Source organism: Xyrauchen texanus, chromosome 23 (assembly GCF_025860055.1).
Source record: "Xyrauchen texanus isolate HMW12.3.18 chromosome 23, RBS_HiC_50CHRs, whole genome shotgun sequence".
Taxonomy (NCBI): Eukaryota; Metazoa; Chordata; class Actinopteri; order Cypriniformes; family Catostomidae; genus Xyrauchen; species Xyrauchen texanus.
Genome location: NC_068298.1, coordinates 16,641,399 through 16,667,705, shown reverse-complemented (window position 1 = coordinate 16,667,705; position 26,307 = coordinate 16,641,399). Strand labels below are relative to the sequence as shown.

Below are 26,307 nucleotides of genomic sequence, written 5' to 3'. Positions count from 1 at the left end.
ACAAAAGTCTTCATGGGGACTTTTGTTTTGACGCGAGAAAGACGGATGGGGCGGTGTGAACTGCTGGGGAAACGGGAAAGAACGAGTACGAAATTGTGGCAGAGGTAAACAGCAGAAGTTATCTGAAGAGCTCAAGCCCAAATGATGTAACTACAGACAGGACTGCTTAGCATGTAGAAGATTAAATTCGTTACGCGATACGAGCAGACGTATATCTAGAAAGCGAACCATTGGGCGTTGTGTGTTGATGTGGCGAGGCGAGAGTCACAGGTTTTGTTCAACATTCCTCCCCGGCCGATCGACGCGGTGGGGGGAGCAGCTCGAGTGAGTAATGCTTTCACTTTTCCAGCGAGAAGATGGATGAAAAATCCAACTACAGTCGGATCATCATCGCGCTGGTGATGGTGTTGTTATTCGCAGTTATTGTGCTACAGTATGTTTGTCCTACGTCCGATTGCCAGTTGCTACACCTGGCATCATTGTCCTCCAGACTGGGTAGTCGAGCGCCCGGGGACCACACAGGCGGAATCAACGGAGCCAGTGCGGGAGACCCGTACAGTTCTGAGGACGGTGCGTTGGCTCGATTCGTCCCGCGCTTTAATTTCACCACCAAAGACCTTAATCGCGTTGTAGAATTCAACATCAAGGAGAACGATGTTATAGTGTTTCTCCATATTCAGAAGACCGGGGGGACCACGTTCGGCCGTCACCTCGTCCGCAACATTCAGCTGGAGAGGCCGTGCGAGTGCTATGCGGGCCAGAAGAAGTGTACCTGCTACCGGCCAGGAAAACGGGACACTTGGCTGTTCTCCCGCTTCTCCACCGGCTGGAGTTGTGGACTTCACGCGGACTGGACAGAGCTCACCAACTGCGTGCCTTCTTTCATGAACACCCGAGAGTCCCAGGAGAGGCGCAGAACTCCCAGGTGAGTTTTTCAGCTGTCTGATGTTTTTCCCCCAAATGTTAACATGTCGTCTCTGACAGTTTTTAGACGCCTTTTCAAGTAAAAGGGAAAGATAACCCAAAAAATAAAATTCTCTTATCATTTACTCTCCCTCATATCATCCCAATGTGTATGACATTCTTTCTTCTGCACAACACAACTATTTTTAGAATGTCACAGCGCTGTAGGTCCATAATATACGATGTAAGTGAATGGTGGCCTGAACTTTGAAGCTCCAAAAAGCATATACAGCCAGCATGAAAGTAATCCATAAAACTCCCGTGCTTAAATCTATATCTTCAGAGGCAATATATGATAGGTGTAGGTTTTAAGTCTTTTTTTACTATAAAGCTTCACTTTTACTTTAACATACTTCTTTTGTTTTGTGAATTTGCATTCTTCTGGCATATCTCCACCTACTGGGCAGGAAGAAGAATTTATAGTAAAAAAAAAGACTGAAATAGTGATTTTGTATCTTACCCACATCTGTTCTGAAGATAAAGATTTAACCACTGGAGTCGTATAGATTACTTTTATGATGCCTTTATGTGCTTTTTGGAGTTTCAAATTTCTGGCCACAATTCACCTGCATTGTGAGGACCTACAGAGCTGAGATATTCCTCTAAAAAGCTTTGTTTTCTGCTAAAGAAAGAAAGTTAGACACATCTGGGATGGCATGAAGGTGAGTAAATGATAGAATTTTTGGGTGAACAATCCCTTTTAAAGAAGCATCAATGTTTAAAAATGCGTCTTGAGACATCTGCGTTCTGTTATATTCAATGCGCTGCGTCTAGCGTTTTAGTGCAATGATTTGACCCTGGATCAACAGTTTTTTGGGTTTTTTGTGGTTTTATCAGTGTATCAAACTACTTTCAGTGTCTGTAATGAACTGAAAGATTGGCATAACAAACAAAATGTTTTCTTTTGTCTTGGTATTGTGCCCTTGTATGGTGCTCACCACTCCTTCGCCTCATATTGTCTTCGTTCAGTTCAGTGGTGAAGCCTCTTGCTAAGTCAATTATGTGGAGACAAAGGGTTTCCAACAGGTCAGGCTCAGCCCTGGAGTGTCTGCTTTTATTCTGCGCATTCCTACAACAGGGGACCCATCATAGTAATCATTCACCCATTCAGACACCCTGGAGGGCAGACAGCCTGCTGGCACCAGAACATCTGCCATTATCACATGCTTGTCCTAACGGTGTTTGATAATTATGTTTGCTTTGGGATACATGGGTTTTGATAGTTAAATGTATAGTACATTGCAATTGTTTAGCTTGATACACTGCAAATTTTTTCAGTTGCAAGAAAACCATTGAGCTAAGAATACCCTTAGTTATTATCATAATGTATTGCCATTAAGGGTTTTCTTAACTTAAGAGGTTTCTTTGCAACCGGCTGCCATCTTCTTTTTTTTGTGAAATACTGCTTGGTATGTGCATATTTTTTTATGCAAAACATAAAGTGTCACAATTCACTTTGTTGACCCTAAAACTTTTGATGGCCTCTTACATTTTATTTTTAGCCTTTTTACAGATTAACATGCCTGTGCGTAATTGATATAGGTGTCAAAGATGCGACGCATATTTCCGGATCTACTAAGGGAACAGTTCACCCAAAAATTTAAATTCATTTACTCACCCTCATGCCATTTTGTTTTTTGCTGAACACAAAGATTTTTAGAAGAATATCTCAGCTCTGTAAGGTCCTCACATTCCAAGTGAATGGGTTCCAAAATTTGAAAGCTCCAAAATCACATTAAGGCAGCATAAAAGTAATCAATACAAATCCAGTTGTTAAATCGATATCTTAAGAAGCGATATAAGTGTGGGTGAGAAACAGATTAATATTTAAGTCCTTTTTTACTAGCAATCTCCACTTTTACTTTCACATTCTCCTTTTGTTTTTGGCGATTGGTATTTTTCATACATATCGCCAACTACTAGGCAGGGAGAATTTATAGTAAAAAAAATTACTTTTTGATCCGTTTCTCACGCACACCTATCATATCGCTTCTGAGACATAGATTTACATGGAGTCGTATGGATTACTTTTGGATTTTAGAGTAGTCTGAGCTTTAAAATTTGGTCAACATTCACTTTCATTGTGAGGACCTGCTGAGCTGAGATATTATTCTAAAACTCTATGTTCAGCATATGAAAGTCATACACATCTGGGATGGCATGAGGGTGAGTAAATTATAAGATCATTTTTATTTGTGGGTGAACTATCCCTTCAAGTTATTTCACACAGTATCCCTTCAACTATCCTTTCTTTATATTTCTTTATTTATTCTTTAAAATAAAAAAAATATGTGGTGTAACTCTTTGGATTCAGTAAAACAAATCTGAAACCTGGAAAGAAAAAAAAAACTGACATTTGTAAAAAGTGTTAACATGAGTTGTTCAGAATATTTTTTTTATACAACCCCAATTCCAAAAAGGTTGGGACAGTATGAAAAATGCTAATAAAAACAAAAGGAGTGATTTGCAAATTACATTCACCCTTTGCTATATTGAAAGCTTTACAACTACACATTATATTATATTTTATCTTGTGAATTTCATTGTTTTTTGAAAATGTACAGTAATTTAAAATCAGATGATTGCAACACACTCCAAAAAACTTGAGACAGGGGCATTTGACGAGTTGAAATAAGGCAATGTGAAACAGGAGATGTTAAACACGTGAGGCAATTGTGCCATAATACTGTATTCTGTATAAGGAGCCTCCAAAAACATCCTAGTCTTTCAAGAGCAAGGATCATTCGAGACTTGTCAATTTGCCAACAGATGCTTCAGCAAATAATCCAGCTCTTTGAGAACAATGATCCCCAAATACAAACTGGAAGAATTTTGGGCATTTCACCCTCTAGAATGCACAATATAGTTAAGAGATTCAAGGAATCTGGTCAAATCTTGGTGCTTAAAGGGCAAGAGGAAAACTACTACTGAATGCGCATGATCTCTGATCCCTCAGACATCACTGTCTTAATAAACATAATTAATCTGTAATGGATATAATGAACATGGGCTTGGGATAACGGCATCCACAGAAGCAAGTTAAGACTTTACTATGCAAAGCAGAAGCCCTACATCAACACGGTCCAGAAGCGCTGCCGACTTCACACGGCTCACTCTCATCTTAGATGGAAAGTAGAACAGTGGAATAGGGCTGGGACAACGCGATGACGTCGATTCGTCGGACCCAAAACAAAGATGGTGGCGCCGGTGAGTAGTAGCAACACGAGTGGCTCCTCAGACTATCAGAAGTGCAAGGCGGCATGCACTCGTTCCTCTAAAGTATGGGAATTCTTTAATTTAAAAGGAAACAATTCCGTGATATGTCGTCTTTGCAAAATGGAGATGGCCTTCCATTCTAGCACCACGGCAATGCACCAGCATCTGAAGAGGCGCCACCCGGGAGCAGCCGCAGATGACAGAGCACCGTAAGAATTTTTTCAACTCCCCACTTTGCACTCGATGTTGGAGTAGGCTATAATACGTTGTCGACACCTAAAGTTTTCGCTTATAGCTATTAATAATGCGCTTATAGCTATGAATGTCGTGAAAAATACATAGAGGACACTGACAATGCGCTGACAGACAGGACCAAGCAGGTAACATTTAATAAAGTCTCAACTTTCAAATTTGGTCATTCAAAGAAAATTAAACCATAAATAGGCCTACTATTTTGTGGCTCTTTAATGTGTCGTGACAGATTGCGTCAGTTAAAGCTGCTCGTGAACCGATCATCTTTTGCTTGGTTAATTTATAGCATCAAATAGGCTAAACATGAATGTAGCCTACATCAGAAGGACTGTTGTTTTAACCGCGGAAAGACGTCAGTACAGTAGCCTACAATCCATTATTCAAATTCAAATCCACCGACGTTAATCTTCTCTCTCCTGACTACTTTGTCGGACAAAAATGGCGTATTATGATTGATTGATCAGATCGCCAGTCAATCAAACTCCCGGAAAATATATATATATTTTTTTATTTTATACACCCCCACCCCCGATGAAACCGGTATTACCGGTGTTATCACAAGTCGATTAATCGAATCGAATCGAAATCGAACTGAAAAAATTAATCGTTAGATTAATCGATGCATCGAAAAAATAAATCGCTAGATTAATCGTTTAAAAAATAATAGTTTATCCCAGCCCTACAGTGGAACTGTGTTTTTGATCTGTAGAGTCCACATTTCAAAAAGTTTTTGAAAAACAAATGTCATGTTATCCGGGCCAAAGAGGAAAAGGGCCATCCAAGCTGTTATCTGTATCAAGTCCAAAAGCCAGTGTCTGTATGGGCCAGGGGTGTGTCAGTGCCCATGGCATGGGTAACTCGCACATCTATGAGAACACCATTAATGCAGACAGATATGTAAACATTTTGGAGCAACATATACTGCCACCCAGCACTGTATTTTCCAGGGACTGCCTGGAATTTTCCAGCAGGACAACCTCAAACCACATACTGCCCAGATTACAAGTGCATGGCTGTAAGCAGAGAATGTGGGCGCTAGATTGGCCTGCCTGCAGATGTGAACTAACAAACTTGTGTCTTCAGTGCCCAAATGTTAATAATAAGTGTTATTAGAAGAAATGTTGATGTTTCACAGTGGTAAACACTCGACTGTCAATCATCTGATTTGAAATTACTGTACATTTAAAGAAAACAATGAAATACACATGGTAAAACATCATATAATGTGTAGTTGTAGTGCTTTCAATATAGAAAAGGGTGAATATAATATATAAATCACTCATTTTTGTTTTTATTAGCATTTTTCATACTGTCCCAACTTTTTTGAAATTGGGGTTGTATTTCTTAAAAAAAAAAAAATAAGCAGTGAAACCATTTTTTAAAAATATGCTATTAATATAATATATAATATATTAATATAATCCAAAAGTATCAGATGTATTGACAGTTTCATGAAGGGGCTTTTTCTGTGTTAAAATACCTTCTCCTATCACAGATACAATATGCAGAGACAACTATAAGTAAGCCATTCATAGGTTAACTTTCTCTGAAATGGTAAGCACTGTCTTTCCGTGGTGCTTTTGAAAATTGCTTTGTCTGTTTTGAGAGGCCTGCTTAGACCTGCCCCAACAATGTTACTCAGCCAATGGCATGAATGTGGGACGGGACTATCTTTGGGCTGGGGAATATGGCAAAAAAAATAAAATCTGGATTTTTAACTTATGGACTATTTATGGTTAAATTTTTTGTCAACTTTTAAATGTACTCCAACATGATTCAAATTGTATGTTCTTTATTAGAGTGCAAGGCAACCTGGTTAGAGAATTCCAAGTTCTTTTCATTATAGGAAACAAAGTTGTGCAAGAAAAATGTACAAATGCACCACAGGGGGGAGTTGTCAACATAGTGTTAATGTAAAATAAATTGAAATCTAATACATCCACATGTTCAAAAATAATAGAATAAAATTAGAATACTGCCAAATACTTCTTAGCCAGTGTAGATATTCATTTTATCTAGAAAGTACTCATTGTATATCAAACAATTTGTATGTACCAGTATAATCATAAACCCCTGCAGATAGAGTCCTATAGAGGTTCACGCTGAGCAGCACAGCAATATGAAATAATTTATCATTAAAATTGAACTAGCAAAGTTTGTCCAAATATTTGCTTGCCATATGTTGGCTATAGATGTAGTACACTTGAAACACGTCACAGAACAAAGCAGTAATTAGCGATCTATTTGAATCATCATGGTAAAAGGAGCAGTGGATTTTAGATTATCTCATATATATAGCCTCTCCATATGATTTGAAATGAAGTGCAATAATTCACGTAACTAACACTTTTTATATGGATAAAAAGAAAAGAAAGGAGACAGTTCATCAACATGTGTACTCTGAGGCCAGTTATGGTCTGTAGCTGGTGTATACATGCATGATGGATGAAGTTGAGCTACAATCACACTGTGTATCAATCAAGGGATGTTCCATCATGTAAACTGGTGTGTATAAATGAGTGTAGTTTACTGAGCATGTGGATATGCTTGTTTTTCTCAACAAAAATATTAGATACAATATAAACATAACTGTTATTTGTTGAGTATTTATATTCGTCCTGTACGTTAACTGTGTCAGTCTACTTCATTAGCGGTTTCTTTTTCTTTGCTTTGTGTGAGCTTAAATTCTTTCTATACTTTTGTTTTCAGGCTTTGCTTGTTTATATATATATATATATATATATATATATATATATATATATATATATATATAAACACAGGACAATGATATAAGCTTGTTTTTGATATTATTAGAGGCTTGATTTTTATTTATTTTTTAATGGTGACGCAAACTTTATGACAAAAAAAATATTTTTCAATGTCTCTTTCTCATTAATTACCTTCATTTAAATCATAGATCTTTTTTTTTATGAGCTTAAATATTCGAATACCAAATTATTGATGAATGCCCCTACCTAGACAGAATGTTTAAACTGGCCACATAAAGCACTTTTTAAAGGAATAATACTCTCAATAGACTACTTTAAAATGCTACTAAAATCTCTATGACTGTTGTTTTCATCTGTTTGTGTGAAAGCATATGTGTTTTATTGTGTAGCATGTTTGACCGGCCGGTTACATAACCCAAAAATTATGTAGGTGTAATGACACACTAAAACTGGAACTGGAGATGTACCCAGGTGTGGGAGTTTATTAAACCGTACACAGAGGAGACAGGTAAGTAGCGTGAGGCGAGTATTCAAATAAGTATACAGTCTTATCAACACAGTCTTTCGTCAAACCGGAGAACATAGGCAGAAGGTGACCAACTGATCGCCACTAGGATCCACAGGTCTGTATTTCAGGTACTAACTTTGCCAAAACAGGAAACAGACTCGCAACATCCATAAACCTGAGAAGCAGGGCAGTATTTTGAGGTATAATGCAAACTCTGAGTTCTCAAAGTCACTTATCTTGCACATCCAGAGCAGATCGTTGATAAACAGGTTAGTTAACACACAGGTAAGTTATTTTCCTCTGAAGCAGAGAGAAAGGTGAGTCCAAGGAACCTTCAACAAGGCCAGATGCTGACTGAGTGTGAGGTTTAAATGCAAGTCCAAACAGGGTGATGATGAGCTGCAGGTGTGCATGATTAAAACTCAGGCGAGAAAAAGTGGGTGACTGACGATGAGGGAGAGCCCTGTGCGCTCATGACAGTCCCCCTCCACAGACCGCTCCTGCGGGCCAGCGATCCTGACGTCTGGGTCTACCTCTACCCCAAGGCGATGGGCGGTTAGGATGTGAGGCGTAGAATCTGGTGAGCAAGGCGGGATAAAGAATGTCTGCCCTTGTCACCCACAAACTTTCCTCGGGGCCGTAACCCTCCCAATCAACGAGGTATTCAAGGCGCCTACCACAACGTCGGGAGTTGAGGATGTCGTTGACAAAATAGGCCGGCCCATCATTCAGGAGAAGCGGCAGTGGAGGGTAGGGTTGCAGCGGTATACTGGTTTTACGATATACCACGGTTTGAAAATTGACGGTTATCGTACCATGTACATTTGCTTATCTACGGTATTGAGAAAAAAATGCAACTGGACGGAGATTCTCACATGCGCGTGCACATCTCCTTTCCTTCTCGACTGTCTGTCAGACTCGTCAACTTGCGCCACACATGCAGAGAAGCGAGGGGAGGGGGTCTGACATGAGTGTGTGAGATAAAGCAGTGTTTCTCAACTGGTTTATTCGGACTAGGCCATGGTAACTTCTCCCATTGAAGATATTTCGGCGGCCGCCCAAGTGATCAACTATTTCAATGATAATCTCGCAAACAGCTAAAGACTTCTCATCTGCACTTTCGCGAGTGTAACAAGCTTGCGGTAATGATCTGCTCTTCTCTCTGGCGCCCGATTTCAACAACTGGGCTTCCCTCGATATTGCGGAGCGCAGACATCAAAACTGTGACCAATTTCAATTCTTTTTTATTTTCAAAAGGGAGACTTTTTTTTTTTACACATACTTAATGGTTTAAAAACTAAATGGTTTCAAGTTTCAATTATAATAAAGTGTTCAAAATAAATAGATACATTTGTTTTACTGTGGAAAACAGTCCAATAAACCAGGGACTTAACTTCTTGCAGGGTAGATGGAACCGGATATCCTTGATTGAAAGCCAGACCTTCTGCCCTGGTTAATAATGAGGGGGTGTTGATCTCCTGATGCCGTACTGCCCTGCTCAAGGTGGATGTGAGCTGCATTCCATACCCTCTTGCTATCCTTGAACCAATGGTCCACAGCTGTAATCTCCGATGGTTCCCCTGCCCAGGGAAACAGGGGTGGCGGAAAGCAGAGAATGCACTGGAAGTGGGTAAGACCAGTCGGTACTCTGCGTACTCATCCCAGGGTAAAAACGGTTCCAGCTGTGATGATTGGCATGACAGTACGTCCTCAGGAAGCGGACAATCTCCTGGATCTTCCTCTCCGCTTGACCGTTTGTCTGCAGATGGTAATCAGACGAAAGACTCACAATCACACCCAGGAGAGAAAGGAAGTTGCGCCATACCTGCGAGATTAATTGCAGGAAACCTATAAAAAAATTCAAATTTAAAACGAATATTCTCCTGCGATTTAATTTGTATGAAACAAAGCAATGTACAGTTTCTCCTGGCTCAGCTAATTATCTCTAATATGATCACACCCACAGACAAAGGGCGCCATTCATACATTACAATCAATATTCATGATAGTTCACGCCTCCTCGCATATGACCTTTCTAACACTAAAAGTGTCTTACAAAAGTTCAATTACTATATTGTTTTCTATGAATGAGTGATCAGGATGGTTTTCACATCGTTTTGTAGCAAAAACTGTAGGCTACAATATCCAGTTATCAATAGTCTTTTGGACAAATTTTGAGTATGTGTTATATGGCTTTATTTCAATTACTTACGTTTTAGTTTTTTCAAAAACCATGCATAAACGTTATTTTCTCAAAAATACAAACATGTACACACATGTTGCTCACATATTATAGTTGCCCAGTTTGTGCTGAATACAGTGTTATCAAACTTTAGCCATTAATGTATTTTTAAGCAACTGAAAAAAGCACAAATGTCAAGGCATGTCAAAACTTCTCCAGAGCCCAAAACACCCTCAGACCCCAGAGGGTTAAACCTGTAAAAAGTGATGCACAGTCCCATGGTCGATGTGGAGGGAGTTGGGAAGCTTTCTTTGTGCAGAAAACGTTAAGATAGTGTTGAAAACAGGTGGGTATGCTCAAGGGACCCTCACTGGGTGGGCTCTCGATGGAGATGGTGAACACCTTTACTGGCTTGATAGCAGACTGAACTTCTCTCCTTTGAAGGTGGAGTACTGGGCGAATGCAGACCTTAAAGCAGTTCTGACCCCATTTCAGAATTTCACTGGTCTCCAAGAAAGATCGGGAGAGTGATCACACAGCCAGGAATGGCCCAGAATGATGTATGCGGTAGAGCCCTCCAGAACCATGAACTTGATGTCTTCCGAATGCATGAAACCAACTTGCAAGGTTACCAGGTTGGTATGATAACCGAGTGTTCCTTCAAGAAAGACTGCATACGATGAGCCACTCATATGGATAGTTGGATAAATCGTTCTAATCCGATGGTGTCATCATAAGCGGTAAATTGCCGTCTCAGCCGAGGTATAAATGCAAGTCCAAACACGTTGATGATGAGCTGCAGGTGTGCATGATTAAAACTCAGGTTTGTGACTGACAGGGAGGGCGAGCCCGGTGCACTCGTGACAGTAGGCCTATATAAGTCGTTTCGGACTACTGACTTATGCGCCAGAGAAACAAGCATGCAGCCATCTTGAAAATGTTTCCTTTGAACTTGTGGTCCAGTGGTTCTATATAGATCTCTATGGTGTTGATTTCAAAGTGTAATCAACTAGCGAAGTGGATTTACAGATTATAGAGTTTCCAAAATGTAACATGAGTATTTGTGAGTGTTCAGGGGATGTCATAACAACTGAAAACATAGTGGGGAGATTTTAAAATAAGAGTACTTCATTCATAAATTCACAAGATCCTACCTTCACTCTGTGGATGTAGTGATATGAATCAGTGTTCATGAAACACCAAGAGACAACAGTCATTGAAATTATCTCTATATGACACCTCTGTACTGACCATCTTCTCATGTCATTCACACCGATTTATAGTTAATGTAAGCAGATTGTATGAGTGTGAAACCAGGATGGGGAAGGATGCCACTATTCATTCACATACACAAAAATATACATGGAAAAGTGTACATTTTATTTTATATTCCATTTACAACTATTTTAATCACAATTAAGCCTTTTAAAAATGTGGGGTGACAAATAAATTTTATATGATATAAATATAATTTCCTTAAATTAAGTGTCGCCGTTTGAAAGTTTACTTCAACTACACATTTTAACACAAATTATTAACAAGGTGAAACTTAATGAATTACACGTATGAAAATTAATTTTGTGTATCATGAAAAAGTGCAGTGTGTCATAGCTGTCTGGGTGTGATCTGCCAGGTCCAAATTTCCTCAAGTGTCAGAAAACAAACATTTACGGTGACAGCTTAAAAAACTCCTTAGCATTTTCACGTAGTAAAAGGGGTGGTGCAGATCAACTCTTGGTGAAAAATGCTCTCTGTGCTCCCACAAGTAATCCGTTTCGATCGGATCTTCTCAGTAGCTTCAATTCAATCTAGAATGTAAGAGACAAAACACGGAGGTGTGCAGCACTGAAAAGGGCCAGGCTGAAAAGGTCAATAAGTTGCAGGACCTTTCAGATGATGAAAAAAAACAGCGATTATATTACAGAAAATATGGTAATAGGCACAAAAAGTACATTTCTGCGAACCTGACGTGTGTTTTAAACTATTTTTTACAAGATTTCTCATTTTTATCAGCCCAGACAATCTTATTTGTAAATAACCCATAGTTGATTCTGTTGTTTGTGTCCATATTTGTTTTCCTGTAAACTGGAAAAGTTTTAATCAGAAATGATAAACCTCCATTGTAACATCATGTGGTTGGTTCTCAAAATGGAAGCCCATTTTAAACCGTAAGCACTCATTATTCTAATGTCCAAATAACAGTACAAAGGAAAATGGCAAACAAACAGCTCAACTTTTGGGTACAGAAAATGTAAAGCCGGATACCAGCTTTTGCTGTAGAATATACAGTACTGTGCAAAAGTCTTAGTCAGATAAGACGTTTCACAAAAGCATTTGTCTTAAGATGGTTATTTATATCTTCAGCTTTAGTGTCTCAATAGGAAATATAAATGTTAGAATCCCACACATTACTTTTGCAAATAGAAAAGATTAGAATAGAAGAACCGGGAGCCCTGCAACAGATGTCATTACAGCAATTGAGCCTTAATAAATAGAAGAACTGTGGCGAATTCTCCAAGAAGCTTGGAACATCCTATCTGCCAACAACCAAGAAAAACTGTGTCAAGGTGTACCTAGCAGAATTGGTGCTGTTTTAAAGGCAAAGGTGGTCACACTGAATATTGATTTAGGTTTTTATGTTTACTGAACTTTGTATGACATTAAGTGACAAACGAAAACTCTCATTATTTTTGAAGACATCCTCACTGTTCAAAATTTTTCACAAGTGCCTAAAACCTTTGCACGGCACTTTTTAAAAAGATGAATGCTGTAAAAGCCCATTTATCAAATTGCACTAATTATTCTCATATGGGCTCATTGTTGGCTTGTAATCAAAGCTAAAGGTGAGGATTTGATGAGAGCTTGAGGCTCTCCAGAGACGTTCTCTACTGATTTGTCCAGGCAGCCTTAATTGATGTTCAGATGGAAAGTGTTCTAGATGTGAGTGGAAAAATGATTCTCCTCATTTGCTCATTATGCTAAAATACTCGTAATTACCACTACCCAACAATAATTCATTCCGTTTTCCATCAAAATCTGTCCCCCGACACATAACTTACAGCAACTGTGCCATGAATAATTCTGTAACTATGCACATGCACAAAATATTACAACTTGTGGTCGACCGATATATCGCAGAGGCTGATACATTTTCCCCTTTGGCCAATTAGTTTCTTGAGGGCGCTGATAATCGCCTGCTTGCAATGCATGTGAAGCGATAGAGACATGTAAATGTCTAGTCACAGTTTGTTTTATTGTCATATGCCATCGTGTCACTACAATAATAGAAGAGTGTGGAACACAGTGTCATTTAAATGGTTGGCATATCAGAGCAGCAGCAGATGTGTTAAAGCCTGTTTCATTCCCTTTCCTAAACAGTTCCCTGTAAATTTGAACTGTCTTGTCTAATGATAAAAGGCAAATATCAATAAAACTTAAATTATATGCCGTCTGCAAATATGCAATTATTTTGTTTAAACGGATGTAATTCACGAACCACATGAAAATCCAGCTTTCCTTCCCATCGAGCACTCCTCCTCTGAAGCACGCATTCTATCAGCCACAATCAAAACTTCAGGATCAAAAGTTCCTCTGATTTACGAATCATTCAGTCCAGGACAATCCAAGCAGGTGATTCACCCCATTTAAACTGGCAGGAGATTGCTCTTTGCGTTGGATCAGCACAAGCGTGTGTGTGTGCAACTTCAAAGTAAAAGCGCATCACTTGCACTATAAGTAAATGTCTTGTTCACTGTGCACTGTATGTACAATTGGATTGAGTTAGTATTTTGTGGGAAAATGTGATTGCTAATGTGGACATCCCATCCATGGTTGCTGGACTACTGTGTGTACTGTTATTTCCTTCTTCCTAATATATTAACAATCTCTTCACGTGCAAATAAATTACTAAAATTTGATGACTAAACAGAAATCAGAAGAAACTTCTATCTACTATTTAAAATACAATATTATTTTTACAAAGTTAAAGTTTAGTGTGAAATTGAATAAATATAGTGCTAAGTAAGTGTATAAATAGTAAAAATAGTAATTTTATGTTTGTTATTTACTATATTAAATTGTGTGATCTATCGGCAACCCTGCTCTCTGGATATCGGCATCAGCCATTAAAAAACCCATATCGGTCGATCACTAATTACAAATTTAGTCCACTTTATGATTCATATACATTATTAAATGTAATTATGTTTCTCTTTTTTGTGGATCAAGTCAACAGGGTGATTTGATTTTGCTTGATCTCCTTTTGCTACTTGGACATGTTTAACTAAGTGATCTAATTTTTTCAAATGAATTTGATTAAAGAAAATGTTTACATCCTTTAAAATTACATCTTTTCTTTTTATTCTTTCATGTAGAAGGAACTACTACTACATCACAATCTTGAGGGATCCAGTGTGGAGGTACCTGAGTGAATGGAGGCATGTTCAGCGTGGTGCCACTTGGAAGGCCTCTAAACATATGTGTGATGGGCGTCTACCTACACTGACTGAGCTGCCCAGCTGTTATACCAGTGATGACTGGTCGGGCTGCTCACTGGAGGAGTTCATGGCCTGTCCTTATAACCTGGCCAACAACAGGCAGACCCGTATGCTGGCAGACCTCAGCTTGGTGGGCTGCTATAACCTCTCAGTCATGAGTGAGAGCCAGCGTTTGGCTGTGCTACTGGAAAGTGCCAAGCGCAATTTGCGCAACATGGCCTTCTTTGGCCTGACCGAATATCAGCGCAAGACGCAATACCTCTTTGAACAAACATTCCGCCTGTCCTTCATTGCGCCATTTACGCAGCTCAATGGCACTCGTGCTACAAGTGTCGAGGTGGAACCAGAGACCCAGAGGAGGATTCGGGAGCTGAACCGTTGGGACGTGGAGCTATACGAGTATGCACGGGACCTCTTCCTCCAGCGTTTCCAGTACGCAAGACAGCAGGAGCGCAGGGAAGCCCGTCAGCGGCGACTGCAGGAGAGGCGCAAGTTACGTGCCAAGGTGAAGCCTTGGTGGGGGGTAACTGGAAAAGTTGTTTTTAAACCCACCAAGGGGCCACAGTTTACTGAACAATCTCCCATTCTGAGTTTTTCAGAAGAAAAACAAACAGACATGGAAGAAAAGCTAGAGACTGAGATAGAAGAGCAGTTAGAGGACAACTGGTTACAGGAGGATGACAGTGAAGCCATTTTGGACTATTTAGAAAATGTTGAACAGTGGCGATAGCCAATACCTATTTGGGAAGAGGGTTGTTATTATTGAACTCAAAAGGAAATGGCGATTTTTGTTTTATTGCTATGGGTACTCATAATTCTTCAAGCTAAACTTACCTCTAATATGTTAAATATTGGCACATACGGGTTATTATTTGTTTTTGCTCTTTTTCTGTTTCATAGACACAAGCATTCTGAGTAATTCACAGTAGAAGTCCATTATATTGATTCTTAAAACATAGTTTCACTGTCAAATATCAGATTTTGAATCATCGCCTTGCCGTCTGACCTGTCCTGAGCCATGTGAACTGAGGAGAGTTTAAGATACATACACATCACCACTGTGCGCATGAGGAGAGTAATTAACTTCAGGTTGCACCAGGGAGATCCCTGCAATTAATGTACTGTAAGTCACTTATGGATGAAAAGCATCTGCTAATCTGGAAAGCCAAAAGTTGGAATGTTTCAAAAATGCCTTTTTCCGAGGGAGATGCTGGTAGCAGGATGCTTGTATTTACATTATGTAATGTAAGAAAATAATTAAAAATATTGCTGCTTTTTAAAAAAAAAAAAAAATGTTTTATACATTTGGCCATTTAAAGGGATAGTTCACCCAAAATGTAAAATGCTCTCTTCATTTACTCAAACATCATGCCATCCCATGTGTATGATTTTCTTTCATCTGCTGAATTCAAAAGAAGAATTTGAGAAGAATATCTCAGCTCTTTTGTTCCATTCAATGCAAGTCGATGGTGGCCAGAACTTTGAATCTCCAAAAATCACATAAAGGCATCATAAAAGTTATCTATACAGCTCCAGTGGTTAATTTCCTACCTTCTGAAACGATATCATAGTCCTTCTCCACTTATGACCGGCCTTGACTAGCAGGTGGCGATATGCACGAAGAATGCGAATCTGCAAAAAAACAAAAGAATGTGAAAGTGGAGATTTATAGGAAAAAAGGGACTTAAATATTGACCTGTTTCTCACTCACACCTATCATATAACTTCAGAAGACATAGATTTAACCTCTGTAGCTAAATTGATTACTTTTATACTGCATTTATGTGATTTTTGGAGATTCAAAGTTCTGCCCACCATTCACTTGCATTGTATGGACCAACAGAGCTGAGATATTCTTAAAACATAATCTTAATTTGTGTTCTGCAGAAGAAAGAACGTCATACACATCTGGGATGGCATGAATGCGAGTAAATTATGAGAGAATCTTCATTTTTGGGTGACTATTCATTTAAGTGTCCTCTACAATCCCATGCACATTACAATTCAGCCTTATGTTTATGTCCATTGCTTAGCTTTGATTGCTTTTTTCATTCCTTTTATTTATTATATCTGTGTTTGTTAATACTAGAATCATGGGATATGGGTTATATTTTGTTACTTAAAAATAAAAAAGCCACTGTGAATCACAATCCTTATACCACACCAGATGTTGTAGCGAAGATCAAATGCACTGATTGCTCTGATGGAAATTGAACAAAATGATGTGAGTACAGACAAATAAATTTTTATAGCACACCATGTTGCTTCGTGACAGGTCTGTTTTACTTAGTTATTTCTTGACTTTAACAGCAGGTGGCGCCAAAATAACATTAATAATGTGCAATATTTTCTGTAATATATTGCATACTTTCATACGCAAGTTCAATTTAAAACAAACAATTGAAGTTACCATAAACACTCACTTGATCTATAGACAATCGTCACATATCCCACAGCTTAATACGGAGTCTGGAGAGTGTCGTTTGGCCAATTAAAACATCAGTTAGGCCTACTCAAGAGCAAACAAAGTAAATGTGAGGACTGATCATCTTGTCTAAATATTTAAATAAGCTAATATGCATGTATTTAACACATCTTGATAATTTATTATACACTTTTTGCAAAGCCTTAGGGAAAATATGTCTCATAAAGCACAGTTTGCACAGAGGTCGTGTGGGAATCCCCCTAAAATGGAGGCAATACATGGGAGTGCACGTAGGACCATCCACACTTTCGCTCTACTCCTCCCTTCTGCCCTCCCTTGTTTTTACCTCGTCTCGTCTTCTGCCTAGCAGCAGCTAGCAAGTTCGCTTCACACGCTTCCCAATCGTTCGCTTCGTCGTTCAACTAAAAAACGCCCCGCAGCCGCTGCTGGTAACGAGGCGTTTGTAAGCAGCTCAACACGCCATCGAAAGCTCACCGTCAAATGCGGGAACTTTTGCACAGAGAGCAACCCAAAGCTCGCGCCTCACATCAGCCAGTGATTGTGACGTAGTTATCAAAAATCTGTATTTTGCCCTGCGCGCGCAGGACTTCCGAACAAATAGGCTGTCTGTCTACACAGGTGAGTCATCTGCTTTCGAAAACCTAGAAATGTTATATTCTTTATAGAATCTGGACACATCAGTTGCACATATGCTTTTTACTGTAAATCATCGCTGTCACGACTCACGCGCCATGCAGGCTAACTGTAATAGGGCTATCATAGACAGTTGCACGCTTTTGGATCTCCATCACTAACCTTGCTTTTGCGAGTTTTTCTTTATTTTAATTTAGTAATAATTAGCAATGCCAAGCCTGTCATTTGACCTTATTGGTCAACTTGACACTTATAAATAATACGTAAAAATACTGTAGCGGTTGCATTGTGGAGACACATGCTGACAGCTGTTGAGCAGTGCTGTGCCCTGTGAAGCACCGAGTTGGTAAAGAGGTTGGATGGAGTTCAAACTTTAGATCACATCTAGATCACACTTGCATTAGTACAGGAGCTTCTGGAATAGTCTTGTGCTCTGTGCTGAATATCTCATTTGATGCTGTGTATGTTGCTGGCATCTAGAGCCAGTAATGCTGTCATGTTGACAATTCAATTTTCATGGCCAGAGCTAGGTGCAATCACAACCATAAGGTGCACACCCACGGTTGAAGCAGAATTTGTCCTTGGTTTCTTGGAACCTGCGTAAGTTTGTCTGGATAAGGTGTATGTGTATATATCGGGGAAGGGTGGGGGATGGCTTTGTATCTTTCTGTGCAGAGGTTAAATGTCCTTTGTCCTGCTTACCCTTAACATTATAGGACATTTGCCAGAACAGTCATTACAGACAACTGTCCATGGCTGTATGCTTTGGTTTATTTTGTCATCCATGCCTGTGTTCTTGCACAGAATTGGATAGTTGCATGTAGAATTTGTAGAGTCTGATTATCTTTATTTTATTGCACTGTCATTCTAAGTGTAATACAATGCCTGTTCAGTATCTTTTAATTACAGTTCCTGTTGTCAGACTAAAAAGGCAGGTCTGGAAAATTGCATCCTTGAACCTGTTAGCTGCTGATTTGCACTTGAGACCAGTTTAATATGAAATATTTCAAAATCTATATTGGAACTTGGATTTTGTGTAATGAATACCTTATTACATATGCATAACATGAGTTCATGGTGCTGCTTTTAAGTGAAATGGTGCAAGATAAGCCCTACAGTCATATGAAGAGATGACCTGCAGCGGGACTGAATGATCTAGTGAGTGGCGATTGACATTCTGTTTCATTTCACACCTTGTAATATGTTCTGTCAAAGGTCAGGTCAAAAGAGACCTACTACTTTGGAGAACTAGTGCCTGTCAGACTTTGTGGCATTGCTGCCTTTTAGATATATCTGTGATTTAAAAGGTCCCCATAAGGTTAAAGAGCCATATATCTGGGTGGTAACACCATGCCCACACTTATTTAGTAAGTAAGGGTGGGAATCAGCACATACATGGCGATACGATGTTATATCGACAAGTGGGTCATGATTCAATGATGTTGCAATTCTTTAATGTTTAGTGTATTGATTGAAAACTAATGCGGCTTTTCCATTGCATGGTACAACTCGACTCTGCTTGCATTTTGGGGTTTTCCACTGTGAATATTACCTGGTACCTGATATCTTTTTTAGTACCACCTCAGTCGCGGTTCCAAGCGAGCCGAGCCGATACTAATTGTGACGTCAAAATTCTGCAGATCACTGATTGGTCAGGGAGAATCGTCACTACCAGCGTCACTGGATTTCCGACACGTGACATCAACCTGCTAGTTTTAAAGTTAGTAACAGCAATAGCAGTATCATTTGTTCATGCGATTTTCGAATTTTGAAAATTTAAATGGCTGTGCGCAAAACCACGACGTGGTCAATAAACAAGGTGCAGACGGTCCACTCATTAGCAAAGAGCGAAACGATAAAGTCTCAGGAAGTGTCTCAGCTGTTGGCTGCACAGTGTAGGGAAAAGTAAAAAAAAAAAAAAGAAAGTAAAATTTACTACAGAACCATTAAGGAAAAGTGGAAGTGGTTCGACCAAATGGACACTATCTAAACCGGCGAGCAATGGGAGGGAGAGTACCCTGGACGCAGCCACGATCGAGGATGGTACGATTTGTTACGTTAACTCTATACTCTGCTTGAAAGCTTCACTTTATTTAGTTGACCAGCTACTGGAAGCTTGCTTCTAAAACAGCCAGGCCAATTTAACTCTTACACTTTTGTTAAAAAATCACCATGCAACATCTGATTTATGCAACACAGTGAGCTAGTTGCTAACAGCTAGCGGTTGTGTTATTATTTTGGTCAGTTACATTTACATTTAGCAGACGCTTTTATCCAAAGCGACGTACAGTGCAATTATTACAGGGACAATCCCTTCTGATTAACAGCCCTGTGCTTTAGCCACTATGCCACCACCACTCCACTCCAGTTTGTGTCGTGTTTAAGATGATGTCACAGCAGTAGAGGCGGCGCAGTTATGACGATCAGCCTATAATCCCACCCACGTTGATGCGGCACTAAACAGCAGTGGAAATGCAAGCTCAGAAAAGTAAAGCGAGTAGAGTTTAGGGAAGTCGAACCGTAATGTGTAGTAGAAAAGTGCCATATGATTTTGTTTTCAATCGCTTAGCTCTTTCTGAGTTCAGATTTTGGTCATATAGGCCTAGTTATAATTTAGGGTTTTGTTAAGTGCTGTACATTGTGCTTTTTCTCAGAAATGTGAAAACTAAGAAATATAAATATCATGTAAAATATCACATGTATAATATGCACATATATTTATATATATATATATATATATAACCAACTTTCATCCTGAATGTCTCTTTATCCTACACTTCCTGATTTAAAAATTCCGTATGCTTGAACTAGACCCACATAAGCCTTGCAAAACTGTATGGTTGGGACAAAAAACTGTTTGATGACAAGATCCATTAGTGGTCACGAATGGTCAGGCAGCTGCTGAAATGAGAAAATGAAAGCTAAATCCTTCTCAGTGGTGTGGGGTTAAATCAGGTGAAGACCATTTGTTATGAGCTGCTGTGATGGCAGTCTCAGTAACTGAAGTGGAATTCCTCTTTACTGTTTTTCCCTCACAGGAAGCAGGCATGGAATAAGACATGAGGAAGCTTCCTGACAATTAAGGATCTTTCTGGAACACAGACCCACAAACACACACACACACACAACACACACCGTTTAAACGCAGTCCATGATACCGCCTCACATCTGCACTCTAGCATTATGCTGCATATACTGAAACTGCAGCACAGGTTCAGACATGTTTTCATTTGTCACTGACACCGTGGACTTTGCTCTCGCCTATTTCATTTTAATTCACCCTATAAAATGAATGATAAGAGCGGAGAGGGAGGTTACTGTACACACAAAACACATGTCCTCATTTCCCCCTTTCTCTCCCTCTCTCTTTGGGGCAAATATGGCAGCTTCTGACATATGTTGAAATGCCAGTAAAACATGGCACTGTGATATAGCAACCACACTTACAAATGATCAAACATGGAGTGGCAACATTCAGTTTATTTAGCCCTCATATTTAGCAAGCTTGCAGTAAATATCAGCTTGCTACTGATTCTACATAGGAGGTAGACTGCTTCTGTTCTATAAATATGACCACTGCCCTCTTTTTGCAAGTAGGTTATGACACTCAGATTGTGTTACTCACAAACAAGCTTTTAACCGCTATTCTGTAAAGTGCAATGCACCATTTTGGTAAGTAAATATCATTTCAGGGACACTTGCACAGACAAACGTGAGCATACTTTTGCCTCTGCGTACTTAAAGGAATAGTTCACCCAAAAAATGAAAATTCTGTCATCAAGTGGAGGTAGAGATTTATAGTGAAAAAGGACTTAATTGTTGATCTGTTTCTCACCCACACCTATTATATAGCTTCTGAATACACAGATTTAACAATTTGAAGTCATATGGATTACTTTTACACTACATTTATGTGCTTTTTGGAGCTTCAAAGTTCTGGTCACCATTCACTTGCATTGTTTTGACCTATGTGTGTTGACCTAATACCACAGAATGTTTCATTTTCTCACACACTTGGGTGATTCTCACGAAATCCAGATTTAGAAGGTGTCCAGCATCAGAATTTTTAAAATGCCCTTAAAGCCAATTTTCTTTTTGCACATATAAGATTAAGGTCTGAACTTACTATAACCATTATTTTTACAAGATTTAAAAAAATATTTCCTATCTAATTATTTACATTTTTAGATGAAGTCCATAAAAATTATCATTACACGAACATGACATTACATTAAATATATGGTTAAAAATGTGTATTTTTGGCTAATGTTAAAGTAGACTCTTATTACTCGTGCTCAAAGCTATGTAAAACTCTGGAGAGATTACTTTTTCATATTTATTATTTTTTGTAATTTCCTTATTTTCTCTCATTACTGAAACATACGTGATGATTTACAATTTCTTTTATTTAATTGTTTTACTAAAAGATAACATACACATTTGTTATGTAGCAGACCTTAAATAAGTAGTGTTGTATAATATGTATATACATTTTAAAACAAAATATGATTATCTAATTATTACTTAATTTGTAAAAAAGATACATTTTGCGGTAATGAAAATGCCATTTCGGTAATGAGAATCAATGTTTCGGAAATGAGATTTAGCTCACACATTAACGTTGACAAAGGGGTTTGATGCCTAACCCTATTTTACATATTTAAAAAGCATACAATTTTTTAAATAATATTAATTTCATGAACAGTTTCATGTTCTCATTTATCGTAATCATCACAGTACCATGCCTTGTGTTAACAAGTGTTGTCTATATAAGTTACAATGTTATGCTCATAAAGAATCATGTCATGTAGCCTACACTGTAGTACTAACAAATATACAACCACTAGTATAAATATTATCATTCTAGTATAACACATAATCATGTGTTCATGAGAACTTTTTCAATGTAACATATTATCATGTGGTCCTGAGAAACATTTAAATGTAACAGCATCATGTGCTCTTGTAAAAAGATTTTAGTTTAGCTAAAACACTTTGGTCCTGACATTCAACCACACAACCTTTTTCTGAGAATAATTTCATGTGAAGAACTTGAATAGCAGCAACTCGATTTATGAGTTGGTCAAACAACTAAAACAAACAACTGGAACGACTGCTTTGTACTAGAGATGCACCGATCGACCGGCCAGGGACCGGAATTAGCCGATTTACCGCATGCTCAGCCCGGACCGGTAACCGGCCGGTCAGACTCACGTCTTACCGATTCCAAGCCGGTCCGTTTTGTTGCCAGCGGCGCAGGCAATAACGTCACAGCCGCATGTAAACATGTCATTGGCGTGGGAGATCTTCACTGTGTGAGTGAAGTGTATATATAAAGTTCGAAATGTGTAATAATTGTAAGGCCAAAGTAAACCGTGGGGGGACCACCACAATAACTTTCGGAACAACAAACCTAATTAGACACTTATAACACCATCACCCAGCTGAAAATGCCCATTTTAAAAAAGAAGCTAAAAAGTGAAAGCGGCTAAAGCTTGTCAGAGCTCAGAGCCAGTCACAAGTCAGCAGCCTCTCCTATCATTCCTTGGAATGAGCAGCGAAAAGACCAAAGCAATTACAAGGAAAATGATGGAATTCATGGCCCTGGATGACCAGCTGTTCTCCATAGTTGAGGACAAAGGGTTCAGAAATCTGATACATTTCCTCGATACAGAGTATGAGGTACTTTCCGAATTCGCGTTGCCCGAGTTGTTTAATCTCGTGTCATGTCACACACGCAGCCTGTTATCTGTCAACATTTGGGTACACAAATCCGGGAGAGGGGAAGGGGGGTGCTGGATGGCAGAGGCAGGCTAAATACATACAAATTGTGCCGTTGTGATTTAACGTAATTTTTCCCACCGTGTCCGATATTAAAATCAGTGCGACATACATTACAAAAGGCGTGGGCATTGTCGATATGGCTTCAGGATATGAAATTCAATTCTTCCATCCAGCTGTTGTTAAATTTACATGTATATTTTGTTTTTTCACCGGAGCACCAGCTGATTCTTCTCCTCCCATCTACCAGTGATGCTTGATTTAACATCCCGCGTCTACTACCTGCGCGGATATCAACAGTGCAAATGGGTTGTAGGTTGCCAGATTGTGGTCATGGCAACTGGACCACCTTGGAATATATTGATGTGATTATTCATATAACGTGGTTTGGGCCATACAAATTACGGGAGTTTTTTTGGGAGAAATAACAAAGCGGGAGACTCCGGGAAAAGCGGGAGTGTTGACCGGTATGCAAGCCATTCCTGAAGCAGTGCTCTGTTTTACAACTGATATTTGTACATCTAACTAAGTTGAGCGTATTGGACACTTCAGTTTTTCAGATCTTTGGAATTGTTTTGTTAGACGAGTAATAAAGAGAAAAAGGTCCATTTATAAAAATAGTGGAAAATGACATCTGTTATATAAAGCAACTCATTTGCAGTTAATTGTTATTTCTACCTCTTTCCAGTCACAGAGCACTATTTTGAGAGTTGTTTAAGTGAGAGAAGATCCTGTAACTTAGTGCAGTTTGGGGGAAATTGTAATGTTTAATAATTAATTTTATTATGAAAATAAAATTTAGCGGTGAGTGTGAGTGTATGTCTGTCTATGTGTGGCCCTGCGATGGACTGGCGACCTGTCCAGGGTGTCCCCCGCCTTTCGCCCAATGTTAGCTGGGATAGGCTCCAGCCCCCCGCGACCCTGTACACAGGATAAGCAGTTGACGATGGATGGATGGATGGAAATAAAATTTAGCATTGAAGCAAGGTAGATTTTGTTTGTATATGTGGTCAATAATAGTTCTTGGAAAGAAAATCAGAAAAAATCGGTATCGGCAGGTCACACTTGCAAAAAATCGGAAAATCGAAATCTGCCAAGAAAATTGCAATCGGTGCATCTCTACTTTGTACCAATCACGTTTTCCCCCAACTGTAACTCATTCATGAGCGTTTTTTATGTTTTGCCCATATGTCAGGTAAAATGCAGAAATGTCTAGCAGAGGAGGTGACATTTCTGCAAGGTTTACGCAATTTGTTCAAGAAGTGTTTAAGGCAAATATCAAGTTATATTGAAATGAGCAAGAGTTGTAGTGCATGTCCCTCCTTCAGAAGTCTGTTTCTCATCACCGAAACATTGAGTATCTCCACCGCAACAGGCCTTCAATTGTTGCGGTGAATGATAATGGTGTTGCGGAGGATGAGCTGAGCTTAAACATTCTTGCTAACTGTGGAAGCTAAATGAGGGTTAGCTAAACTTTCCCTCTCTTTTTATATTTAGACCATAATGGGGTATATAGTAATCAAAAAATTAAAACGGCAACATTTTTTAAAACTTCACAAACTCATGTTTCAGTAATGAGAACTAAAAAGTTGTGTAGGTACTACGACAAACAAAATTTTAACTTTTATTTGGAGAGAAAAAATAAGAACTGCTTACCTGGTAGCCATCTTGAGTGTCACAGTCAATTATGTCCCTTCCAACAAAATTTCTTGAAAATGTTAGTTCCTTGAGGACTTAAACAGTGATTGAAAATTGTTGCGGAGGATGAGAAAATTGGTCTTGGACACATTTATATTCCTTATTGTTGTCACTACATTTACCAATGATCAACAAATACCACATGTTTCTTTACTGTAAATGTTTATAGTATAACATGCACTGAAGCTTTTTATTTTTTATAATTTTTAATTATAAGTATTTCCATCTCAAAGAACACAAATCCAGTCATGGACACGTTGCGGTAATGAAAAAGTTCCCCTTAAATGTGGAAAAAACAACAAAATTGGTTTTTATGATGTCATTTGAAATAATGTGCAAAATAGTACATGAAGAGATGTTTATAACTGTATCCTTCTTATTTTGATAGCATTTACTTTTATCATCAAAATGTTTCATGACACCTCATATGTCTAATTTCGCGAGAATCACCCACTTGGATTTTGTCCCAAAATATGAATGTGAAAAATGTACTATAACGCAATACAATATTGTGAAGTGAAATCTCGATACATTGAAATATTTTTGTCCCACCAAATTTCTTTTTTTATTACAGCTTCTTTTTTATTGCAACAAAATCTACACAAAGAGTACACAAAAGGAGATGAATGAATAAATTACATAGACAATACAATACTCTGTTAAACACACATAGAAAAATTATAAATAGTACATAAAAATGGACATAACAGAAGAAATGTATAGACCTTTTTCACGCTAGTGGCATCTTTGATTTTTAATGGGAATGACAATGAGGCTATGAGGGAAAGACATACAATCTCTTCAATGGCACAAATGGTATAAAGCTCCTAGATCACTTCTGATTTCCCACAACTCATGTTGTCTGGAGTTCTTTGTATGCTGAATGTCCTTGGACAGAAATGTTATCAATGTTTTGTCTGCGGAATGATCCAAATACTCTTTAAACTGAAGCACAAACCATTGAAGAGACTGTATGTCTTTCCCTCACAGCCTAGTTGTCATTCCTATTAAAAATCATAGATGGCACTAGCATGAATAAGGTCGCTGAGTTTTATTGAGTAATAGCATCACAAATAATTGTGTTATATTTACATAACTTGGCCTTCATTTAGAATTAACTTAACTATTTAAGTTAAGTAACTAGATGCAAGACTTAACTCAGATTTGCTATTTAAATGTTGTTTCTACTTAATAAGTTTAGTTGAATTGACTCAAATTAAGATCATGCCATAACACAGCTCATTCTTTGTCAGTTATTAAATAAACTTAATTCTCCATTGAAATGCATATATACTGTACCTGTAATTCAGTTGCACAAAACTAAAAGGGGAACTAAAATAGTTAACAACTATTTGCAGCACAACAACTAAATTAATGCTAGAGAAGAACTAAAGTCTCGGTGA

The 26,307-nt window shown here is 38.6% G+C and overlaps 2 protein-coding genes and 1 long non-coding RNA gene across 6 annotated transcripts in view; 2 read left to right on the top strand and 1 right to left on the bottom strand.

Moving 5' to 3' along the window:
* The first annotated feature begins 69 nt into the window (after window positions 1-69).
* Window positions 70-16,597, top strand: LOC127663013 (heparan-sulfate 6-O-sulfotransferase 2). The gene is made up of 2 exons (XM_052154391.1): window positions 70-925; window positions 14,224-16,597. The coding sequence occupies exons 1-2, from the start codon at window positions 357-359 to the stop codon at window positions 15,074-15,076; spliced, it is 1,422 nt and encodes a 473-aa protein (XP_052010351.1). The 5' UTR covers window positions 70-356; the 3' UTR covers window positions 15,077-16,597.
* On the bottom strand, window positions 875-17,260 carry LOC127663016 (uncharacterized). The gene is made up of 4 exons (XR_007972952.1): window positions 17,118-17,260; window positions 16,770-16,855; window positions 15,898-15,978; window positions 875-995 (listed from the first exon to the last, which is right to left on the bottom strand). It is a non-coding gene; the product is annotated as an uncharacterized LOC127663016 (long non-coding RNA).
* Window positions 17,136-26,307, top strand: part of LOC127663014 (muscleblind-like protein 3) — a 57,480-nt gene continuing 48,308 nt past the window's right edge. For 3 of the 4 annotated variants that reach the window (XM_052154392.1, XM_052154394.1, XM_052154393.1), the window contains exon 1: window positions 17,136-17,410. The gene's annotated coding sequence lies outside the window, so the exon portion shown is untranslated. The remainder of the gene's footprint in view (window positions 17,411-26,307) is intronic. The other variant, XM_052154395.1, reaches the window with a different exon arrangement.

Excerpts from the sequence above, each read along its gene's own strand:
- LOC127663013 (XM_052154391.1), top strand. The coding sequence starts at position 357 with ATGGATGAAAAATCCAACTACAGTCGGATCATCATCGCGCTGGTGATG. Across the intron at positions 926-14,223 it reads GAGAGGCGCAGAACTCCCAG|AAGGAACTACTACTACATCA; the intron begins GTGAGTTTTTCA and ends TCTTTCATGTAG.